Below are 24,492 nucleotides of genomic sequence, written 5' to 3'. Positions count from 1 at the left end.
GTATAAATAATAAATCATCATCATGCCAGTAGTACCAGCTGACCTTACCAGGGTGAGGGGGTTACAACTGATTGTCTGCCCACACTAGAGAGCCACCGGACAATACAAGAATAGCCAAAAACCGTTTGTCAAAGTTAAAAATAGCTTACTAACATCCCACCAGTTCATATGTGGGGCTGTACAGTTAGCCCCAAAAACAATAAAGCCATTTTGGGGTCAAAAAGAAAGAATGAAAAAGTGTGTTTAAAATAAACCCATTCTGACTGTATTAGGTCAGCTTAACTTTCTGACCCACATATGGCACCCTGTGGAATTTCAGTTCCCATCAATGAGGGAAAGTGCGTGCTAGTCCTAATGAAGGGCTTTGTGGAAAAAGGAAGCTGGGGAAAAACGTGTAACAATACATGCAATTAAATTAGCAACGTTTCCACTGCATCTTTTTTTAAAAAAAAAAAACCAACCCAAACACTCTGGCAAGTCCACTACAATCATGACAAATAAACTTCAGTAGCCCAGCAAATTCCCTAAAGGCCCATTCACACATGCACAGACATAATGTGGATTCTGCATCATTGATCAGCAATGGCCTGTTCACATGTGAAAGTTGTTATGCGACTATGCATTAAGCAAGCAAGCAAGCAACTACTGATGAGAAGGCCTCACCGGAAAACAGCAGGATTTACTTCTGAGTAACCATGGCGCTGTGGGTTAAACCACAGAGCCTAGGGCTTGCCGATCAGAAGGTGGGCAGTTCGAATCCCTGCGACGGGGTGAGCTCCCGTTGTTTGGTCCCAGCTCCTGCCCACCTAGCAGTTCGAAAGCACGTCAGAGTGCAAGCAGATAAATAGGTACCACTCTGGCGGGAAGATAAACGGCGTTTCCGTGCGCTGCTCTGGTTCGCCAGAAGCGGCTTAGTCATGCTGGCCACATGACCCGGAAGCTGTACGCTGGCTCCCTTGGCCAATAAAGCGAGATGAGCGCCGCAACCCCAGAGTCGGTCACGACTGGACCTAATGGTCAGGGGTCCCTTTACCCTTTACCTTTAACCATGCACGGGACTGTGGTGTACAAAGCCAATTTCTGACACTGTAACTTTATTAGGGGCTATATCCAACTAACCTTTACTCATTTAAATCAATAGATCCAAGTTAGTCATGTTCATCAGTTTCAATGGCTCCACTCTGAGTAGGACTCTAACCCTTAAGTTTATAGGACGAAATCTTAAGTTTATAGAACAAATAAACACAAAATGTTTGGAGAAGAAAAGAGAGAAACAGACCCTCTCTCCAACTCCTTCCATCAGTGAGGAAAGAATACTACTAATACTAATACTAATAATAATAATAGTGACACACACGAAAAAGTGCTTTCCCCAACTTAAACTCGATCATTTATTTGGGATTGCTCCAGAAAAGGTGGCTTTGTAGCAATCTTGATTTTGCATGTCATGCCAAAATAAAAAAGACATCTAGCTAGCTAGCTACGCATGCAATAAAAGCAAGACTTGCTCACCAACAGGAAAACTTACCCTGCGAGCCTTGCTTTGGTATTTAACTGCCTTTTTCGTCTCTTCTTTTGCATGTTCTACATAATCAACTGCATTCATCACATTTTTCTCTATGCTGTTGACCATGTCACCCTTAAAGCGAAAACAAGAACATACAGCAGAAACAGAGCTTTATTTCACCACTGTTGGAAATTTGCAGAATTTTTTTAATGGCTCAGAACGAGAAGAAACATACTTAAATGATTGTACGACATGGATTATGTGATGAAATTTACATTTTAAAGAAAAAGGGCAGGTTTTTATTAGTAGTACATCTGATGCTTAACTTAAGACATATGGAAATCACATCAGTAAAAGCAGGCATGGGAAAAAATACTGATAATTGAAAGCATAACTACAAAAATGAGATATGCTTCCTTAGGACTGGCATTCTAACATGGAAATTTTATATCTTACACTCTCCATCCACCCGAACACACCCCTTACCCACACAGCTTCCTGTGCTGCAATCATAACTTTTTTTAAAATTGTCATGTGTCACAGCTAATAAGCTTCAAACCAGCAACTCCCTAAAGAGTAAGGAACCAGTTTATTTCCTACAAATTAAATTTATTTCTCCCTCTTTCGGTGACACCAGACTGCTCTCCAAGGCAATATGTCCCCTGAGGAAGGGGCTCCCAGAGAAGCTATGCAATTAAAGTGCTCTACCTTGCTATACAGCATCTCTTTGCAATGCCACCCCAGCATTGAAAAACGAGGCTCAAGTTTTTCCACCTCACCTGTCCTTGACTACCTTCCCTCCAAGGATGCAAGAGTAGCCCGGTCTGCAGCCTACCTTTTCTGTGCAACATTCTCTCTCACAGTGAACCAGCACGCTGGGCCAAGCTCAATACTGAGAGGGACAGTGGGATGAATGTTCTCCCTTTTCTGGCATTCACACCTGATATTCCTCAGGTGAGCCAGATTACACTTCCTACTGGCACCAGATGTCTGGCACCCAGCGCTAGATCAGTGACTCTGTGTTTTCAACGAGGGTCAACGAGATTTGACACTTGGTCCACTGCCACACAGATCTGGGCTGCACAGTGTTTGCACATAAGAGTCACTATGCTTCTGTGAGAAAGAAAAAAGGTAAGCATGCCCCAATTATTATGATGACATGTTTTCACAGGCCAAACACATGCTCCCCACGTGCATCCCAGAGACACGCACTGCACAGCACCTCAGCTTAGATGATGTCCTGCACAAGTCTGCCTAGGACCCTCATACCTACGGGACTGCCTCTCCTGGTATGCCCCACGGAGGACCTTAAGCTCCATAAATAACACTTTGGAGGCCCCGAGCCTCAAGGTGGTTAGATTGGTTTCAACTAGGGCCAGGGCCTTTTCAGCCCTGGCCCCAACTTGGTGGAATGCTCTGTCACAAGAGACCAGGGCCCTGCGGGATTTGACATCTTTCCACAGCGCCTGCAAGACAGAGCTGTTCTGCCTGGCCTTCAGCTTAGACTCACTCTGACCCCTTATATGGGATTTGGTATATAAATTTTGCCTTGGCGTTTTTGCTGGCCCATGTAGGACCAGCATGGACAGCTGGCTCGGGTGAATATCTGATGTTTCCTCCCTTTATGGTCTTGATTTATGGGCTACTACAAAAATGAGGCTGAATTTTAAGCCGTATTTTAATTAACTGTTTGCTTGTTGCTGTTGTTTTCTATTACGTTTTATTGTAATTTATATTTGGTGTTAGCCGCCCTGAGCCCGGCCCTGGCCAGGGAGGGCAGGGTATAAATAAAAAAATTAAGAAACTAATTAAGATTAATAAAGCCTCCCACCTGCCATCATAACAGGCAGAAAGAGGCCATGCTGCCATTCACGTCAATGGAAGGCGCTGGCGGTAGTGTGGATTTCCTGTTCCATGTCCACTTTTTAGGCTTCTCTCTATGCACCAGGAGATAAGGTAACAGAATGCAGGTGCTGTTAAGATGGTGTGGGGGAATAGACAGACCAGAACTACGCAGCAGTCTGCTGGGAAACACTCTTGCTGAAAGCTATAGTGAACAAGGTCAGAACAAGAGAGCTAATTCTTGGCCCAGTATACCTGAAGGAGCGTCTCCACCCCCATCATTCTGCCCAGGCGCTGAGATCCAGCGCCGAGGGCCTTCTGGCGGTTCCCTCATTGCGAGAAGCAAAGCTACAGGGAACCAGGCAGAGGGCCTTCTCAGTAGCGGCGCCCGTCCTGTGGAACACCCTCCCATCAGATGTCAAAGAGATAAACAACTACCTGACATTCAGAAGACATCTTAAGGCATCCCTGTTCAGGGAAGTTTTTAATCTGTGACATCTTAGTGTATTTTTAGTGTTTGTGGAAGCCGCCCAGAGTGGCTGGGGAAACCCAGCCACATGGGCGGGGTACAAATTTATTATTATTATTATTATTATTCGTAAGGGAGAGCACGTTTAGATTTTCAGTTTTCTCCAAACACTCAGAGACTGTCCTTGCTGGTTCAGGGCTAGGTTGGAGGCATAAGATATCCCTGCATGAACTTCCTTTAAAGCAATTCCAGTTAGAATGCCAGTATATATATACATATAATATATCATGTTTGATGAACTAACTCGGGAAATGGCACATGGGGAAAAAATGGGAATATTGCAGGAGTGTTACCTGTGCAGCTCTGTCCGTCAGCAGACATTATCAGCAGCAATAAACAGCAAAGTGTTAAAAAGCTCATTCAACGTTTCACTTCTGCACTGCTAAAAGCCCCCAATAGGAGTCTAATTAACTTGAAAAACCACAGAGCCCACCCAAAGCATCACATTACTTGGAGACTTGAGTCATTATGTTTTTGCTATAAGCCAGGGCAATAATAAGAAAGCAGTTATTACGCTTAGTAATAATAAAAAAACTAAGCTACCTGAATGCAACTGTTTATATAATCTCAAGGAAAAGAACTGAACTAGGAACTAAAATGGATCTGAGTATCTGATTGGCTGCTACCCACAAAATCTGCATCAAACCTCCTTAAATATGCCATACAGCCAAAGCACAGTTGAGAAATGTATTACATTTTGAAAATACCCTTGTACATATTTTTTCCACCCCCCCTTTTTTTTTTACTTTCCTCAAATGAAAGGGAAAGCAGCTCACAAAACAGTTTGGAGGTTTGCCTGCTAGTGATGACATCTTCCATTTTTGTGGCTGCTTTATCACACACCCTATTGGACACACCCTAAGTGCTTTGGGGGGGGGGGTCACATGTGTCCAATGCAATTAATTGACTGCTGCTCCAACTAGAAGACCTCAAACGTTTTAATAAAATACTGCACTGGAACGAATTAAGTTATAGTTTGGTCACATACCTGAACCTCAACAAGCATTGCCATGTCCATAAACATTTCGTGCAGCTCATGTATACTGGATTCCAGTTTTATAATATCTTTGTGACGTGACTCGATTTCATCAAGAGCTTCTCTAGTAATTTTGGTGTCTAAAATAATCTTCGGGGAAGAAGAAAATATGCATTGGATTCTTTCATTTATTGGAGAAATAGTACACACAGAGAGAGACAGACATTTAGGTCGTAAGCCTGTGAGCAGAACTTCTTAATTCTACAAGCACACTGCCTTCTTTTCATTTTAAGCACTCCAGAAATGTTATACATACAAGGGAAGCAAAGTAGGCGTGAAATACATACGTCAGAAGTGAAGATAGAAAGATTGCCACTTTCCAGCATTTCTTCCAGCTCTTCATCAGAAGTGTTTTTTCCAGCTAGTAAGAAATTATAGATGTCCATTTGTTACATGCTGCAAAATAGCTACTTGCTCAGAAGCTGAAAGGAAACGTCTGCCTCTCACCAAGAGGAAATTGACAGTGTGCAGAGATGACTCCTCTTAAGCCACTTCATCAGAAGAGCAACAGACGTATGCTTAGTATTTAAGTGGACAGCTTCTGCTACACTTCTACTAACAATTATTATTGCTGCATATTTATATAAAATATATTACTTCCTTCAAGTGCTCAGAGCACTTTTATTATTCACAGCGGCGGAGGAAGCCGCTCGGGTGCCCAGGGGTGGGGCAAGGCGCACGGCGGGGCCTCCAGAGTCCGCCTGCCTCCTCCCACTCAGCCACCCTACAGCTGAGGGAGAGGCAGCGGGTGGACTGTTTGGGGCAGCACGAAGCCTGCAGGTGCCCAAGCCACTGCGTCTCTCCCAGGAGAGATGTGTGGCTCGGGTGCGCTGCAGGCCCCGCGGTGAGTGCCGTCTGGCATTTTGTCACCACCCTCAGTGGTGACACCCGGGCAGACTGCACCCCCTTCCTCCGCCCCTGATTATTCAGTAATCCTTTAAGAAAGGCTGGGGAACCTGTGGCCCTTTGAGATGTTGTTGAACTGCAAATCCACCACGACCACCACCGACCATTGGTCAGGCAAGCTGGGGGAGTTCAACAACGATTGGAGGGCTACAGGCTCCCCATCTGTGGTTTACATTAGTTTCGTCAGCAGACCCTCCTACATTCTTAAGAGCAACCAAGGAGGACTAGAAACAAATGGAAACAAATGCATTACTGCCTGCCAAGGGCCATGTACAACTTCATCTGCCTCACCCTCCAGAGGTAAGAACCTAGAAACTGGTCGCCAATTGCCAAGGGACAGAGGAGACTGACACACACAAGCACCAGCCTATCGACAACTATTATTGTATTTTGGGGTGGATTTTAATTGTAAGCCACCCTGAGAGCTGGAAAAAATGGATCTAAATTGCTAATCGTTTTCAGTTCTCATGCTACAGAAAGCAGGGATGGGAAAAAGTCAGGGATGGGAATCACAGAGTCCTCCAAATGCTGCTGGACTCCTGAATCAGATAAGCCCCAGCCAGAATGGCCAATGATGAAATGATCCTGGAAGTTGCATTGCAACAACTTATGGAGAGCTACAAGTTCACCATCCTGGTAGTACGTTTTCCTAAGTGCAAGCATCTTATATGTCAGATTGCCTGGCACTGAGGAAGGGGTGGGATCAGCCCTAGTTAACAGAACAACAAGCATTCAGATTATCCAGGACTATCACCACAATCATGTATGGATCAAGGAAGCAGTGCAGTTAACAACCCTGCTGCCCCATTCTGCAAATTTTATTGCAAAGTTCTCATTTGTATAGCATTTTTTGTATATATGCATTTTATTTATAAATATATTTGTCTCTTACTATTCATAAAAAATATGTAAGCAGTTTATAACATATACAAAATTAAAAACCACTTCTTTTGTTTAGGAGATCAGCTATTATAGATGGCTATTTTCTTAACTGCCTGCATAATCCTGACAGCACAGAAAAGCTTTCAGCAGTACTAAGTAATAAAGGGAATCCCTTACTTATTTCTAGCTGCCGCCGTATCTGATCCTTGGTACGTTCCCGAAAGCATGTCTGGGTTGTATTATATGTTGTCATGACCTCCACAAACTTCCGGGCCAACACTGTATGCTGAGATTAGATATAAATAACATTTGCAAAGTTACTTTTAGGACTTATTTTTATATGTAAAGCATATTGCTCTTCCACATACCTATGAGCCCACCCCGTCCCCAAAGGGCAGTTTAGGAGGATGCTAAGAGTTGCTTGCGATCCCACTGGCCCTACAGTTCCCAAGGTTCCCTGGGGAGACTGGGTGACGATGAAACTAGCAGTCTGGAGCTTAGCTACTGTAGCCTTTGCAATTTTGAAGCCGATTTTGAAGACGGAGCTGTTCCGCCTGGCCTACAGTCTGGGCCCAGTTTGCCCCCCCTCTATGGGATCCTGTAAGTTATCTCTTTGGCCATTTTATCAGCTCATGTGGGACCAACATAGATAGCTGGCCCCGAGGAATACTTGAGGTTCCTGACCCCCATGGTTGTAATTCGTGGGCAGTCATTTCATTTTATCCTGATTCTAATTTTTAAGCTGTACTTTAATCAATTGTTTGATTGCGTTTTAATGTATTTTATATTTGATGTTAGCTGCCCTGAGCCCGGTTTTGGCCAGGGAGGGCGGGGTATAAATAAAAATGTCCTTATTTACTTACTTACAATTATGCAGAATGCACTGCTCGTTCCAAAAGCAGGCCAACCCCCTTTGGGAGGATAGCAAAGAACTGACATTGGACCAGTGCAGACCTTGCAGCTCTAAAGGGAAACAGCTGTGCGGGGTCATGCTGGCAGCCTCAAGACAGTGGGGAGCTGCCTAATGACTGCTTTGCTGCTCACCCAGATGCAGCACAGCTCACATCCAGGCATCTAGTTCTGTGAATCATCCCCTTTGTTTCCCATTTTAGTGCTTGCGGGGGACTTAACTTTCAAACTGAATTATTTTGAACACACACAAAATAATGAGAAAACAAACCATAAACTCAAGCAGAAGAGAGCTACCATTTCCTAACACACATCTCTCTCTCTCTCTTTAAAATTCTCTTCAGGGCACCTACCAGCCGTACCTTACCTGTGATTTTCGTATTCTGACATCAGCTGAAGTTCGATTAACATTATCATGTCGAGCTAAATTTTGTTCTATGGCTGCAAAACAGACAAAAGCAATTCGTAGAACTTAAGATGCCACACACAGTTACTACCCATCTCTCCTTACCATAAAAATGGAAATTGCATTAAAAAAATACATATCCTACAGAAACAAATCTCAAGTCAAGAATTAAATTCCTATAAATAGCAAATGGATCATCTAAGAGCCTAACCCTATTTAGCCAAAACAGCACTATCAATGCACAAGAAAAAGGGAGATAGCAGCAGGCCAGGAGGGAGCCATCAAATTTTAAGTATCAATTATTTTTTCTTAAATAACTTTAAAAGGCTGGGCTGGGGTGGGGTGGACACAACAAAAGCTATTCAATGAGGACAGAGGATGCTCAATGTGTACAGAATGCTGTCTGTTGGGCATAGGAAAATTGACAAGGAGGAGAAAAATGCAAAATCCTAGAAGACAACACAGCTGGCTGACTAGCTGGAACTCTAAACAGGAGGACCCAGCGCTGCAACATTCTGTTGCAGGCACCATTTGTTAGTTTGAAACAACAGAGGCTGGAGGGCCAGCTTAGAAACATGTGGCTAGCTGGAAAGAGCCGGCTGCTATGCTCTTGCTGTTGAAATTTTCATAATAATTATTATATTATCATGAATCTGGAAGGTGACTCTACAGCTGATGGTCATTTCTACTTTTTAATATACAGTTGTACCTTGGTTCTCAAACGCCTTGTGACTCAAACGTTTTGGCTCCTGAACGCTGCAAACCCAGAAGTGATTGTTCCAGTTTGCGAACGTTTTTTGGAAGCCAAACGTCCCACGCAGCTTCTACAGCTTCCGACTGAGTGCAAGAAGCTCCTGCAGCCAATCAGAAGCTGTGCCTTGGTTTTTGAACGTTTTTGGAAGTTGAACGGACTTCCAGAACGCATTCCGTCCAAGAACCAAGGTACAACTGCAATTTGTTTGAAGAACAGCAGTTACCTTCCGATGCATTGGGGGACAGAAGAAGGGAGCCTTTAGGAGAAACTCACATTGTTACTAGAATGGAAGCTGGAACTTTTTTTAAAAAAAAGATTCTACCTGCCGGATACAAACTGCCCCATATGCTGCTCAGCATGCCTCTATGGATCTTTACACTGACCTCTTCGCTTTCACTGTGAAGCAGGCCTGCATGCAGCCTGTGGCCCTTGAAGTCAAATTTCACCCACCACCCTGTGATCTGTCAGTCTCGTTTCTGCAGTTCAGCAGCCACCATCGCTATGTGACGTGTTTCCTCCTCGGCAGCAGTTGGCCAGTGGAAAGAGGAAGGATGGCGCTGGAAGGCAATGCCAGTACTAAGGGCACTGCAAAAGTGTTTAGGCAGTGAGGAGCCCGGGGGGGGGGGACACACCGAACAAAGCTTTGCCTAAACAAACCATGGTTTGCTTGGTAATCCGTATGATAACTTGTAGCTAACTCTTGGTTTGTTAAACAAACCATGGCTTAGTGTTACATGTGAAACAGACCATTCGTGAGCTACCATTTTTGCCTGGTAGGCTGTGTTTGGCTTGACTAGCAGCAAGCTGTGCAAGCCTGCTGTAAGGCTATAAAAGCCTACCAATGACACCGTTACACAACTATGGCCTGACTTGTGTTACTTTGCACTCAGCTATGTGACACTGTATTTTAGGAATCAGGCCTTTCGTGTGCTATAGATGCAACAAGGGTGTGCTATAGATGTAACAATAACAGCACTTACTTTTCAACTTAGCACGAACGATATTTGCTGTTTTCCTGATCTCTTTGTTCAGTTCTTCAAGTTCTTCCTTTGTTTCTTAAAAAGGAGGAATATTGAAACATATTTTAGAGCTGTTTATGACAAACGACAGCTTAAGAATAAGCTTTGCTTATTAAGTGCTCCTGCCCCTCAGAAAACAGCCCCTAAATTCTGCATTGTTCTTATTTAGACTAGTCTCTTTTATCGTCTTGTATTATGAAAAAACTTTAATAAACAATTAATTAAAAGAAAGAAAACAGTACCCAGACATGGTGCTGCGCTGTTTCTGGCTAAAGGATCCCCAGACCCTGCAGAGAGCGTTGAATCAGAAAGAACACTGCCCTGCTCCAGGCTCATCCTATATGGCTGAAATGATCCTGGACTGAGTCAATGCAAAGTGGTTGCAGGCCCCTGCTTCCTATGTGTCATGGCAAGGGCCACAGGCAGAGAAAGAGCAGCTGGAGGAAGCCTGCTTCCCTCTCCTAGGAGCCAGAAAGAACTGCAGAAATAACTTGGCTCCAACTGCAAGTTGCCCTGAAACAGCAGAGTGGGGGGGAAGCACACTCTGGACTCTGCCACTAACTAGGGGACTAAGGACTGCTGGAGTGATTTGTTTACTTAAAGACTGGGAGAGACCGGACTTCAATACCACTGAGAAGATGCAACTTAAAAAAGTGAATTTGCTTTATTACAGTCACAGACCAGCATAAGCAAAACATCTAAATTGAAAAAGGGGAATCTGAAATGGTTTGCTTTATTCTACCCTTACTGCTCATTTTCCCTTTTGTGTTGTGTCTATTTCTATTGGTTTATTTGGTCTACAGCCTTTAAATATTCATGTCTATTAGACACTGAGCCTGTAGGCAAGGACTGCCTTATCTTTTGACACCTGCACTTTATTAGTGATTGAAAAATAGTAATTCCAGTTTTATATCATCTTCCAAATCAAGCTAGCAGACAAGAAACAGCTGCAATCAATTTACACTTTACATAACCACAGACATCCGTTTAAAATTTAAATGATTTCTTATAAAACAATGCTCTATATATCTGAGCCTCCATTAGCGGATCATTGTCGTCCCAACCCCTGCCAGCCAAACAACTGTACCAAGCACTGCTTCGTATTTCTCTAGAGAATAGTGTATGCTGCATTTAGCTCATTCTGCTCTTAGATGTATAGAGAGCTAAAATTAGCTCATGATCACAACTGTTAGGGAAACAAGTGGATTTTTAAAAGATTCGTGTGCAATAGGCACAGCACAGTTAAGCCAAATAACTAAGTTTCTTTTTTAATAAATAAATAAATTCTACCTTGCCTCTTGCCTCTTGCCTCTACCTTGCCATGCTTACTTGAAAGCAAGCCTTAGTGGTGTCAGTGAAAATGCACTACCAGCCTTAGACTCACAAATGCTGATGGAACTACCCTAGCTTAAATTCTTGCGTTTTCATTTTATCTGGACTCTAGGTTTGGATGGGAGGGCCTGATCCGAAGATCTGAGGTGGCAGCAGGTAAGCATTTGGGATGAAAAGGTATAGATTGCTCTGTCAGGACAATAAAAGATGTTATTCCAGCACTATCAGGCTGAGGCAGGCCTCAATGGATGGAGTCCCTCAGTTCGGGCCCGTGCAATTTTTTAACCATGACCTCAATACAGCACCAATTTGTTATGGTTGCAGTATAAAAAAACAAATCATGCACAACACAAGGCAGGGATCAGCAGAGGCAAGGGGAGGCTGTGTGGCTGCGTATGTGCATGTCTCTGTCCATGTGCATGCAAGCATGCTGGTTAGAGTGTGAGATGGTGACACCCACTTTCAGTGACACTTGTTGCTGGCAAGGAGTCTCCGAGGGTTGGCCAAGGGTGAATGCAGCCCTCAGGCCAAAGCAACCTAGCCAACCTTGCTCCCTGCGGAAAGAGAAACTCATCATCACATCCTCCTTTTCCAGCCCAGTCCCTACAAGTGTTACAAGATGCACCTGCCTTCTTCATAAAAGCTGGCCTGGCACTCCTTCTCCTGATATGCTACTCTTGTTTGCAAGGTGCAAGTGGGTGTTTTTTGTTGTTTTTTCACAGGGTATGGCTAGAAGATTCTCTGCTAGAAAATTCTCTCTGGAGAATATTCTCCACAAACTGTAAATTCTAACGTAAGAACCAGTTTTACAACCCACATTTAAAGACCTAGTAAATAATAAATGAAGCTGTGATATTGCAAGTGTAAGTAATGAATAATGATTTTTTTCATCCCGTTACATAACTGGCCATTGGGTCATTCACCATTTGTGTTTTATTTACTGGAAATAATAGCATTTATTTTAAAATTTATATTGATTTTATTAGTGTTGCACTGGAAATACTGTACCATGTAGATATGCTTATTCAAGAACGTACTCAAGTAGTGGACCTGAGGGGTTTTTTTTTAATTCCTTCCACTTTAAAAGCTACACTTCATACATACACAACATAAATAAGTTGATGGTAAATATACGGTTAGTGGCAGGCTTAGTGATTAATGTGAGTCATTCACGTTGTATTTTCTATTTCAAGTTTGGTGCAAAAAATTAAAGAATGTAATTCACTGCATTGCCCCATTTTCAATGCATTAAAATGAATATTCTCCTATTTTAAATGAAAATTCTCTAATATTCTCATTAATTGAGAATATTCTCGAGAATATTCTCAAAAAGATTATTCTCGAGAATTTAACATCACTAGTGTGGACCTCTCCAACACCAGAACCTGCAGACTGCAGACTGCACACTAGTCTAGGAGAAGCGTAGCCACCTAGTTCCACAAAATGTGTAACTAGCTGTGCTGACTGCCCCCTGGCCATATAGAAAGCATTTAGGGAGCCAGAGCATCAGCTCAAAACCATAAACTTTTCCCCTCCTTGGGAGCACCTTGCAATGTTTCCTGCAAAATATAATGTTGTATAGCAAACATTACGCCGAGACCAAAGTTTCCTTGTGGATTTCGTGAGAAATGGCAGGAGCTGGCTAAGGCCTGATGAATCTTTCTCACAGCATCCACAAAAGAAAGGGGGAAAGCAAATAAATAAAATGCCCCTAATGACCCCCATCATGGCAGAATGCCACACTGAGAAGCACACACTTCCTGAGCAGGCACTGGTTGTTGGGGACAGGTGTGGTACACAGATTCCTAGTATGCACAAGCACCAAAGAGGTTACAGAGGAAGCAATGCCACCCACAGAAAACACCTGGACCTTTCCAAGGTAGGCTTGCCTTCCAAGTTAGATGCTATTCTAGCTTCACTTGCTAACCCATCACAGACTATAACCTTTCATGCAAATTCAGTGAGCATGCATTTTCAGAGTCACAAAATGAAAAGCTTACTGTCTTTAGGATGTGTGGCAGAAAGAATAACGCTGTGCTTCTTCTTCACTTCTTCCACAACGTCTGCTATTTTTGTAATGTACTTTCTAACTTCCTCAACCTTTCAAGAGAACATCAACGAGAGAGAGAAATGAATAAATTCAGTGAAGGGAGAGGTAGCTTTGCTTCTAATCACAATGAGTCAATAATCCGTTGCAATACTAAATCCACAGTTCATTTGTCTGCATGGGTCCATTAGGTAGCGCCTAACAAGAGATGATATCCTAGAACAAGGAGGAACAACAACACACCCCTTTTCTGTCAGTGAAGCAGGGTATTTTCCATTTCATAAGTTTATCAGTAATAATGACTGGACACCAACTGCTGATACAGTATTAGGCAAGCTTGGTTGTTTCAGAGGTTTTTAGCTTTGTTTACCAAGTACAAGTAAAATAAGCATGCTAAATGGGACCAATCTCTTGGGTATCAGAAATTTCCCAGAAAACCCATATACAGTTTGCTGTAAGCAGTGCTTTTTTCTGGGGGGACGCAGACCCCTAAACATTTTGCGAATCTAAGTTTGGCCTCATTAAGGGGCAGTATTTCAATATGAATAAGAAAATGAGAGTACCCCTAAACATTTTTTAAGGAAAAAAGCACTGGCTGTAAGTCAAGCTACAATCAAAACATTGCACAAATTTATCTAAGACATTTTCACATTATGTTATGTTATCATTATTTCAATGTGACAGGAGTGCTCCAAAGTAAAAGTATTTTCTGAGAGCAACTAGAATAGCTCAGTCTGTAGAACATGAGACTCTTAATCTTAGGGGCAAGGGTTTGAGCCCCACATTGGACAAAAAGATGCCCGTATTGCAAATGGTTGGGACTAGACGACCCTCATGGTCCCTTTCAAATCCAGAATTCTATGATTCATCCTTCCCCTGTCTGGCTCTTTTGAATTTGTTCACAGATTCCGATCGAGACCCAAATAACAAGGAACTGATTTCACATCTTTTGACAGCAACCCATGTCACAATTGTCACGTTTTGGAAGACATTTAATCTCAATAATCTGGACTACTGGTATTCCAAGACTTGGCAAATTGCCCTTCTTGGGAAAAAAAGTGTCTCATGCAAGTTAAAAGTGATCAGGGGCCAAAGTGCTTGCGATCACTTGTTCGTCATTTGGTCTAATTTTATTTTATATACAAACACAGTGGCTCAGGTGTGTCAGGTACCACAGGTCTATGCGAGTGTTTGGAATGAGTACTGTTGACGGTTGGGGTTGTGTGAAATGAAAGTATGTAATTGTTTTGATTTAGGCCACACTTCTTTCCCTTTAATATGTTTTGTCATTGACTTAGTAAACTGCATATTCCTTTATTTCCAACTTTGACAACTCCCCGCTTTTCTTTTTAAACTATTTTTTCTTTCTTTTCATTTTTTTCTGAGTCTATTTGTAGTTATTACAATTTAATTAAAAATGTTGGGAGGGGGCAAATTAATTTAATTTATTACCCGCCCAGGTAAGTTACAGAAGCCCTGGTCAAAGAAAGAGGAAAGATATTGCTGGTGAAAGGTGATCGTTACTTCACCAAGTTGTGATGGTTGTCTTATACATATGCCAGGACTGAGATGAAGGTTGGGAAGCAGCAAGGAGAGAATTACCTTTAAACTAGGAGCACAGAATTTTTGGAACTCACTTCGATTAACATAGGCCAACCTCTGTCACCCAGAACTCATCTTCAAACCCAAGTTCAGAGGTTCCAAAAGCAGGAGTGGGGGACCTTTTTGATCAGGAGGGCAAGATATTTATACCCCTGTCCCCTGTGGGTAGATGCAACTTTGACATGTGAATGCAACCATCCACCTGTCAGTTATCTGGCATCGTAATGGAATCGATTGAGAGAGACCTATCAAAGCTGGTCCATGAGGGTGGGGTGGTGGAGATAATTCATCCCTGTATGCAGCACTTCCCAAACACCCGTCAACCAGCTGATTGTCAGGCATTTGAAAAGGGATGCATGCTGAGCAAGCTTTGCAGCCTTCAGAAGTGCCAAGCACAGGGGTCCCTTCCAACTCTACAATTCTATGATTTACTGCATTAAATCAATATGATTATTACAATACGTAGCTCCTTCTTGGTTGTCTCTTGCATGCACCTTACCTGCTGGAAGAAGTCTTCCATATAATGGTCATTTTCAACAACAACAGATGCCTCTCCATCTTCATTTTGGGTGCGCTTTAAAAAAACAAGTATTATGTTATTCAAAGATATCCATTAAAACACTGGTAGGGAACTTTTGGCCCTCCTGATGTTGCTGAACTGCAACTCCCATCACTTCCAGGAAGCATGGCTAATGGCCAGGGAAGATGGGGGTTGTGGTTCGGGAACATCTGGAGGGCCAGAGGTTCCTGGTGCCTGCATTAAAAGAAGCAAATTTGTTTCAACCGCAAGACAAAAAGAAAAGATGATTTCTAGCTTTGCAAGCTATCATACTTGCAAGCTATTATACAGCAATAAAATTAGCTATCACTTTGTCCTTGTGTATAACAACATGTTTTACTAATCAGACTACATTTTAAAGCTAGTACTTGATGCACTGAACCACACTTAAAACACTGACAACAAAAATTCATTACTGATTTCCCCTCATTTGCAATAAACAGGTCTTTCCCTTCTGTACTCCCTGCACCCCCATGACTCACTGGAAAGACGTAGAAGAAGCTTACGGCACACAAGACAGATCGGAAATATTTATTCCTCAAACTTTCCTATGAAGTCTTTGGAGAATAACTTATGAAATGTTTTTTTCCAATTAAGCACTTCCTAATTATGTAGTTAAGGCTGCAATCCTATGCACACTTACTAGGGAGCAAGTCTAAGAAAAATCAGTGGGGTCAACTTCTGTGGGTTAAACCACAGAGCCTAGGACTTGCCAATCAGAAGGTCGGCGGTTTGAATCCCCACGATGGCGTGAGCTCCCATTGCTCAGTCCCTGCTCCTGCCAACCTAGCAGTTTGAAAGCACGCAGTGCAAGTAGATAAATAGGTACTGCTCCAGCAGGAAGGTAAACGGCGTTTCCGTGCGCTGCTCTGGTTCGCCAGAAGCGGCTTAGTGTATAACAACATGTTTTACTAATCAGACTACATTTTAAATGCTGGCCACATGACCCGGAAGCTGTACGTCGGCTCCCTCGGCCAATAAAGTGAGATGAGCGCCGCAACCCCAGAGTCGGCCACGACTGGACCTAATGGTCAGGGGTCCCTTTACCGAAACATGCAATACAACCAAAGACTGTGTTCTACAAGCACTGGGCATGTGAAGGAGTTCGGCAGCATTTATGTATTTATTTCATAAACCTGATACATGGCTTTTTTAAAAAAACAACAATAACAAAAACCTCAAAGTAATTTACAAAAACGATAAAACAGTAAAATTGTAAGAAAAATAAATGCTAATTCAAGACTTTCAAAAAGTTAAAATAACAATGGCTTCTGATTGTGCGTTGGCAGCTGCCCAACCCACACCTGACATTTCATACTACATCTGGTGTGGAGAAAGGGCCTTGCAGGTCCATGGGCTAGAGGTTCCCTGCCCCTGCAATAGCTTAACTGAAGGATGCAAAACAACAACAACAACAACCCTGTATTCCAATCACACCCACATGACAGTGATAGAGCAACTTTGGACATGTAGCGAAATCAAATAGGAACAGCCTATCCTGAAGGGTTATTGGGAAAACAGGATAGGTATATTGCATTGCTTTGGTGCTCTCCAGAATACAGATGCAAAAGCCGAAGGCATAATTCTCCAAACGCCATTTCATGAGTTTCCACCAATGCTAAAACAAAAGACCTCTCACACCCTCAACACCTCCCTCTCAACTTTTGCTGCGTCAGGAAGAGATAAGAATAAGCGGAAGGAAAGCATATATGTATCTCTCTCTCACTCACACACACACACAGCTTGAATGCCCACTTGTAAACATACAAAAAATGCAGGCAGATGTAGTACTTTCATTGTTCCCAAAGGAAGCTTGAATGCCTCTGGCCCTCCTAACTTTGCTGAAGTGCAGTTCTCATCATCCCTCCCTGTTGGCCACGCTGGCAGGGGCTGGTGAGAGTTGGGCGTCCAACAGCCTCTGGAAGAGCCACACAATCCCTATCCCTTTCCCCATGGGCATAAAACAGAGAAATAATCTTATCTGCATCTGTAACTGCTATAACGGGGGCTGATTTGAACAACAGAGGGGCGTTTCTGCTCCTCAGGGGACTGATTCTCACACCAGCAACCTGCCTCTTAACTACACCACTTCAAACTCACAAGTCCAAAGGTTTTTCTGTATAAAACCAAAGACAAGAATCCCTGCACATAGAAACCTAGGGTGGGAGAATAGCCAGTTCCCAAAATGCCACCGATCTCGACGCTTTCCCCCTGTAAATGCAGGTTTACCCACTAATGAACTGGGGAAAATTGGGTTCCAAAACACAGCACTCAGGGTTGCAATTTACTTCTGTGTTTTTGGGTGGGTAGACGAATTACCACTTTCTACAACTCCCCTTTTCCACACACACTGATTCCGTCAATGGTTTCATTTCTCTCCGGCTGTGCCCCTAACTAGTTCAAGCATGCTCCTGAACTGTTTCCCCCTTTGACCCCTCAGATTTGCACAAAACCAGAAAACTACACTAGCAAATCACATTAAAAATTGCAGGATTAGTTACACCTCCTGTTTTCTAGCAAAACAGATAAGGAAGCGACTCTTTTTTCACAGGACAGAAATTTATCTCAAAGGTACATTCCTGGAAGATTCCCTCTCTGATCCTTATGCGAAGTTAAACACTATATGAATTAATATTCATTTTAGTTCTATTACATTTAGTTCTACAATGGTACCTCGGGTTAAGAACTTAATTCGTTCCAGAGGTCCGTTCTTAACCTGAAACTGTTATTAACCTGAGGTACCACTTTAGCTAATGGGGCCTCCCACTGCTGCCGCCCCGCAATTTCTGTTTTCATCCTGAAGCAAAGTTCTTAACCCGAGGTACTATTTCTGGATTAGCAGAGTCTAACTTGAAGTGTCTGTAACCTGAGGTACCCCTGTATTGCATACCTTGGAGATATTGTGGGTTCAGTTCCAGACCACCTCAATAAAGCAAGTATCGTAATAAAGCGAGTCAAGCATTATTATTATTTGTTCCCCAGTGCTGGTGCATATAAAAGTGATGTTTACACTATACAGTAGTCTATTATGCCAAGTCCTGCTGGCTGCAGGGGTGAGAGGGGGAAACCCCAGTTCCAGCCCCAGTCAGGTCCACTCCCGTGGCCAGAATCAGAACAGTGGAGGACTTCCTTCCCCTGGAAGTGGCCAGACTGCCCATGTCCTCATAAGGAGCAATATCTTTGACACGCAATATAATAAGGTGTGCCTGTATTGCTTATACAGTGCCATAAAGCATACATGATGTTTTACAGCATAAACCAAGAAGAAATTGGGTCAAAAGATAGAGAAACAGCCAAAGGAAGGGTGCCAAAACACATAAATGGGAAACAAGAAATGCGAGAATTGGGACAATGGAAATGAATGAAGTGTGTATGTAGGCAGCTGCATTTTAAGACTGGGGTAGAGGACCAAGGGGTGAAATAAGATGAGATCAGCACAGGATCCACAAAAACTTGGACTAACACTCAATTTCCCATCATGCCTTTATTTGAAATTTTCAAGGCTAATCTGTTGCTTTTCCTTTGCATGCTATCCTTGCCACATGGCAACCCTTCCTGACCCATATTTCCTGTTTGCATCTCCTGACTATCCCAGTGCCTGTGATACCGGCTGAAGCTGGATTCTGCTTTTTGCATTAGCTCTCATGCTAAGCTTCCCCTGATTCATGGATCAGGTTACATATATTTTGATGAGCGGCTGGGGTAACCCAGTTGGGTGGGCGGCATACAAAATTATGTAAATTATTATTATATGTATGTACATGCTCACATAGTCGCTGTTCAAATCCAGTTACCACCTCACAACTCAACTCCCCAAACCCACATCAGTCATGCCACACAGATTAATGTACCACAAAGCCTCACTCAAATGGTACATGTCGTGACTCAACTTGGTAGCATCCCCTCCATGCTGCCATACTGACCACTCTAACACCCTGTGATCCTCTCAAAACACTACTCCAACAGTTATATCCCACCCCAGCTTTTTTATTACTATTTTTTATTAAGAATATGTCAACTGAACAAAATAAAATGGAAATAAAAAGTGAATTTAAAAAAGAAAAAAGGGGAGGAAGGTATATTATGTCACTATATATGCAAACAACTACAATTCCATATATGCTTGACTAGTGCATATGTATATAAATGTTATTATCATCCAAATATATATATAGTAATTTATAACCCACTATACAGTTTACCTCGGAAGTCAATCTGTTCGACTTCCAAAACGTTCGGAAACCGCGGAACCCATGTCGGATGTTCAGGTTCCAAAGAACATTCGCAAACTGGAACACTCACTTCTGGGTTTGCGGTGTTCAGGAGCCAAAAAGTTTTGAATCGCAAGGCATTCAACTTCCGAGGTACAACTGCATTTTAATAAACATATTCCAAATAACGTTACACTTGTCCACACACACTCTACGTCTACAAGCAATCCGTTCATAAGTTGCGAGTGTTGTCATATCCTCAGTCCATTGACTGGAGGATGGCATAGATTCATCTTTTCATAAATATCCCACCGAAGCTTGACTACCCTCCCATAAGCTCCATCTAGTTTCAACCAATTCACATCCACTTCCGTTGCTGCTGCTCTCTATTCCCTGCCAACACAACCCATCTAAACTCAAGGCACATTTCCCAATCTGTAACACCTGAGCAATGCGCTCCTTCCCATTTGCCTCACTAGCATGATTCCCATCCTCAGGCTACATAAACACAACATGTGACTTCTAGAAACAATAGACTGTGTACTTGTTTTTTCTATGTAACCCATGTACAATAAAACTCTACTACATACACACCTGCCCCCCTGAAAAACACTTCCTGAAAATCTGGCTTCATTCTGAAAATAAAAACTTAATGTGGATTGATTCTGCACCACCTCACAGTATGTCCACTTGAAAACAGATGTAGGAATGGTGGCGTGTGTGTGTGTGTGTGTGTTTGTGTGTGTGTATCCACACCTGCCCAATAAGATACCACATAGGTACATACCAAGATCACCACTTCCTCCTTCATTCACCTTGGACAAGTGCAGGAAGGAAAAGGAATGGATAACCTAATCAAGGGGAGGGTTTTCAAAAGCATATAAATTAACCACACCCACCCTTGTGGATGGCAGGATCGCAAATCAATCGAGACAGGAAGAGGCATGCTGAGGACAAACTTGAATAATTCCAAATTGTGAAAAACTACATTTTTGTGCCGCAAATGGGTTAGTGTGTACACAGCCTCAGTTACACGTCACACAATGCATCTGTTCCTGTGTACCGATCCTCACAGTGACCTTGTTTCTTCCAGTCCCCACCCACGACCTTCTTCTTCGGAAGCATGAGCCCAAGAGATACAGCTTGCCTAAAGCTACCTCAGGAAGTTGCACTTCATCTAGGAACCAATTCAGGCTTTTGCTTCTTAGAGACTGTGCCTCACTTTAACCCATGCCTTCTCATATATCCCTAGAAGTTATAGTACAGATTTCAAACCTCCGCCCCACAGACACCACACTCATTCAGCTCCCCATTCCAGTTGCCATCTCATGCACCAAATGTCACCTCCAAACAAGCATGCCAACCCCAGGGGCCAAGTCATCCTCAGCCCCCTCAATATTTGTGGGCTAGGGGTCTTCGCACTGGTGCATCCCTTTGAGGATTGCAAGGGCTACTTATTGGAAGGTGTGCTAGGGACATGGTGGGGTGAACTGTCTTTGCCCTGGTGCGTCTTCCGCCAGGGATGTGGTGGGGCAAAACATCTTCATCCAGCTCATCCCTTTGATGAGTGCCAGGGTGCCCTCCAAGAAGGCGCCCTGGCAAACTCAAAGGGATGCACTAAAGCACCTCAGCAAGCCCCACAAAGGGGTAAGAATTGGCCTCGCCAAGGCAGCCTTAGTCTTGCGGCAGCGCAAACAAAGGCAAGTTTAGATGGTGGGGGCCATGTGCGTGTGACATCACGCACGCATGATGGGTCCCCCAATGTTGGGCGCAATTCAGCGCCTCTGCCTCCAACCATCATCAACATGATACACTGCCTTAAAGTTCCTTTTCACAGGCACAAATGCACCTGACCCCAACCTGCACATCCCTCAAAGAACATCCCATTCACTAACCATATTCTGAAGGTGAGCCACCTATAAGGGCAGCTGCCAAACTGTATGCAAAACTAAAACAATCATTAGAAGAAATTGTAAGCCCCAAATACCAACCCACCTGAACACCTCCCCACTGCACCTCAGCTACTGCATTCCAATCAGGGTGGGTAATTTGACACATCTCTGCATTAGGTGTGATTTGAGCATTTGATCCCTTCCAGCAGAGAGATACCGCAGACTTATCCACTGTCAGAAGAAGTGGCCTGTTCTGTATTAATTACTACTCTGGGCTTTCTCTAACGCATGCAGAAGCATTAAGAAAGATCTGTGTTCTTCTAAGGGCAAATTGTTCTTACCCTTAGGAATGCTATATGGGGCAAAGGAAGCCAAATGTGGCTCCACTGCTTCAGAATGTCAGGGAAGAAAATAATTCTTAGATGCAACAAGGGCTTGAAATACACCTCTTCCTAGCATCTAAAAAATCACAGAAGAAACAGAGGTACTTCTGAAGCTAACCACAGCAAACCAACTGGTAAAGCGTTAAATATTTTTTAAAGGTAAGTAAAACTCCCATCATCCATTCTTACAGTCCCTGTTGTAAGAGGAGTTAAGGAGTACAGAAACACCTGAAGGATTGCAGGTTATCCACCCATTTAAAAGATAAGTACAATCCAGTCCAATACATACACAGTTGCACAAACACACTTTACATAAAATGCCTCTAAAAACAAGCCCTATTATTTGAAATGTATGCATACATATTTTTATTGTACTGTACTAGATTCTAGTCATTAAACTTGTTTATTTTTTTGTTTATTTTTTTGTGTAAAAAAATTATGAAAATGTAAAAAAGAAAAAGGGAGCATACACACTATAGGTTTCCCTACCCAATGAATCTTGGGAACTGCAGTTCACTCCTCAGAGCTACAATTCCCAGCACACTTAAACTACAGTTTCTAAGATTCTTTGGGAGGGATGTGCTTTAAATGTATGGTGTGTACACAGGCACATACACATTTTAATATGTACATTATATAATGTGTATATGTGTTAGATTATGTTTCTAGGCATGTTCTGCTTTTCTGCACACAATGAGTATCTGGAGCAGTTAAGAAAAACCGATCAATTTAGCATAGTAAAAACATACATGCACACATTTTATCTGAAATGAGTTTTTATGAGAGCAGTACAACGAGGATGCTATAAAGACAGATCTCAAGCTACTCAAAAGTGAGTCCCACAAAAGAAAATGTAAAAAACAAAAGCTAATCAATCTAGCATAATAAAAATAGGCATACACATGAGTCTTTATGAAATTCATGCACAGGTCAGATAAAGACAGTTCTCAAGAGCAATCCCTTACTTGCCTAATCAAAAGTAAGCCCCATTAATGAAAAAGAATAAGCAACAACGAAGCAATCCAACATAATAATATAGTGCACATGCACATTTTAAGACAAACACATACTCAGAGCCCAGTCCTTTACACACCTACTCAAAGTTAAGCCCCATTAAAGTAAAAAAACAAATCCAAAACCGAATACAGCACAATAATCATCATAATAAAAGTGCACATGCACATTTTATATTAACATGAGGCTTTAATGAGAGTAAGGCAAGGAGAATGCTATGAATTGAGAGCTCTTTTACATGTATTTTCAAGGCTGTCCTCGCACACACACAATTGTGAAGCTAAATACCCATTTTAAAGAGCACATTCATGCTTAGTCTTTTAAATGTGTTTGTGAGAAGCAGGTTATTGCTTATGTTTTTCCTGTTATTTATTTTGTCTTCTCAATTTGTATTTTTACACTGCAAACTGCCCTGTGATCTTCAGATGGAGGGATAATACATACATACATACACACTCAAAAAAATGTCTCTTTAAAGTAAACAAATATCTCCCAAATGAATGAATCCAGCACAATAATACTGAAAACAACAACAATAATGAAGTGCGCACTCACATTTTATATTAACACTTGGTGTGTGGTTTTTTTAGGGGTTTTTTATGAGAGCAAAGGGAGGATGCTGCTAACACGGAACCCAGCCCTTTAGGCGCCTATTCAAAAGCAAAGACCCGCTGTAAACAAAGTAAACAAAAAACAACCCCCCCCCAACCAAAATCCAGCAAACTAATAAACAATAATATGCACAAACTAATAAATAATAAATAATAATAATATGCACACAAAAACACACACGAGTCTTTCACGAGTGCAACAACACGAGGATGCTGCGAACTGCCCAGCCCCTTTACATATGCCTACTCAGAAGTAGCACTGAAGAAGGGGGGGGGGAACGAACGAATAAATAAATCCTAGCAATAAAACCGCATCTGATTTCATATTTCTACGTTTTACGTTAGACCCGAGAGCAGCAGCGCGAGGTGGACGCGAACTCGGGGCTCAGCGACCCCGGGGCGCGCCTACTCCAAAGTAAGCCCCCCAGAACCCCACAACAGGGGCTGGAGCCCCTCTAGGGGGCGCCCTCCAGACAACCTGATGCCAGGCTACCACCCCCCGCCCCCCCCGGGACCCTCCCTCTGCCGCCGCCGCCGCCCTCACCGCTGCCAGCTCGGCCAGGCGGTCCCTCATGTCGGCCAAGACGGGGCCCCGGCGGCCCTCTGCCTCCTCCTCCTCCTCCTCCGGCCGCTCCCGGGGCTTCAGGGGCGCCTCCGCCGCCTCTCCGCCCGCTTCCCCTCCGTCGTCCCCCTCACGGGCTGCGGCTCCCTCAGCTGCGATGCCAGGGCAACCACCGCCTCCCGCGCATGCGCCGCCGCCGCTCCCGAGAGCCGAGCAGCTGAGGAGAGCGCCGGGGAGGCAAGAGGACCGCGCGAGTAGAGGGGCGTGGCCCATATGCAAATGACAGCAGGTGGGGCGTCGCTTACGCAAATCGAGCGCCCTGGGCGGGGGGGGGGGCGCGTTCGGGGATTCGGGTTTTTTTTTTGTAAATTTTGTATGCCGCTTTCGCCCGCGAAACGAGTAAGGATAATGAGATCCTGCTCGGGGCTGCTTGCAGCATAAGGAAGCAGGGGTGCATAATGTTCTTTTTTTAAAAAAAAGTTTTAATTA

At 43.2% G+C, this 24,492-nt stretch overlaps 1 protein-coding gene across 3 annotated transcripts in view; it reads right to left on the bottom strand.

Annotated features, from left to right (window-relative positions):
- Positions 1-24,187, bottom strand: part of STX2 (syntaxin 2) — a 29,532-nt gene extending 5,345 nt beyond the window's left edge. Inside the window, exons 1-9 of one of the 3 annotated variants that reach the window (XM_053368985.1) lie at positions 23,986-24,186; positions 15,271-15,345; positions 13,123-13,222; positions 9,752-9,826; positions 7,979-8,052; positions 6,880-6,988; positions 5,202-5,275; positions 4,867-5,004; positions 1,529-1,639 (exon numbers count right to left, since the gene is read on the bottom strand). In XM_053368985.1, the coding sequence (XP_053224960.1) occupies positions 1,529-1,639; positions 4,867-5,004; positions 5,202-5,275; positions 6,880-6,988; positions 7,979-8,052; positions 9,752-9,826; positions 13,123-13,222; positions 15,271-15,345; positions 23,986-24,015 (786 nt within the window). In that variant the 5' untranslated portion in view covers positions 24,016-24,186. Of the gene's footprint in view, positions 1-1,528; positions 1,640-4,866; positions 5,005-5,201; positions 5,276-6,879; positions 6,989-7,978; positions 8,053-9,751; positions 9,827-13,122; positions 13,223-15,270; positions 15,346-23,985 lie in introns of all 3 variants that reach the window. The other 2 variants (XM_053368987.1, XM_053368988.1) reach the window with 2 other exon arrangements.
- Between the last annotated feature and the right edge of the window lie 305 nt (positions 24,188-24,492).

This window comes from Podarcis raffonei, chromosome 16 (assembly GCF_027172205.1).
Source record: "Podarcis raffonei isolate rPodRaf1 chromosome 16, rPodRaf1.pri, whole genome shotgun sequence".
Lineage (NCBI taxonomy): Eukaryota > Metazoa > Chordata > Lepidosauria > Squamata > Lacertidae > Podarcis > Podarcis raffonei.
The sequence above is the reverse complement of the archived record's forward strand: the minus strand, read 5'-3'. Positions and strand labels throughout refer to the sequence as shown.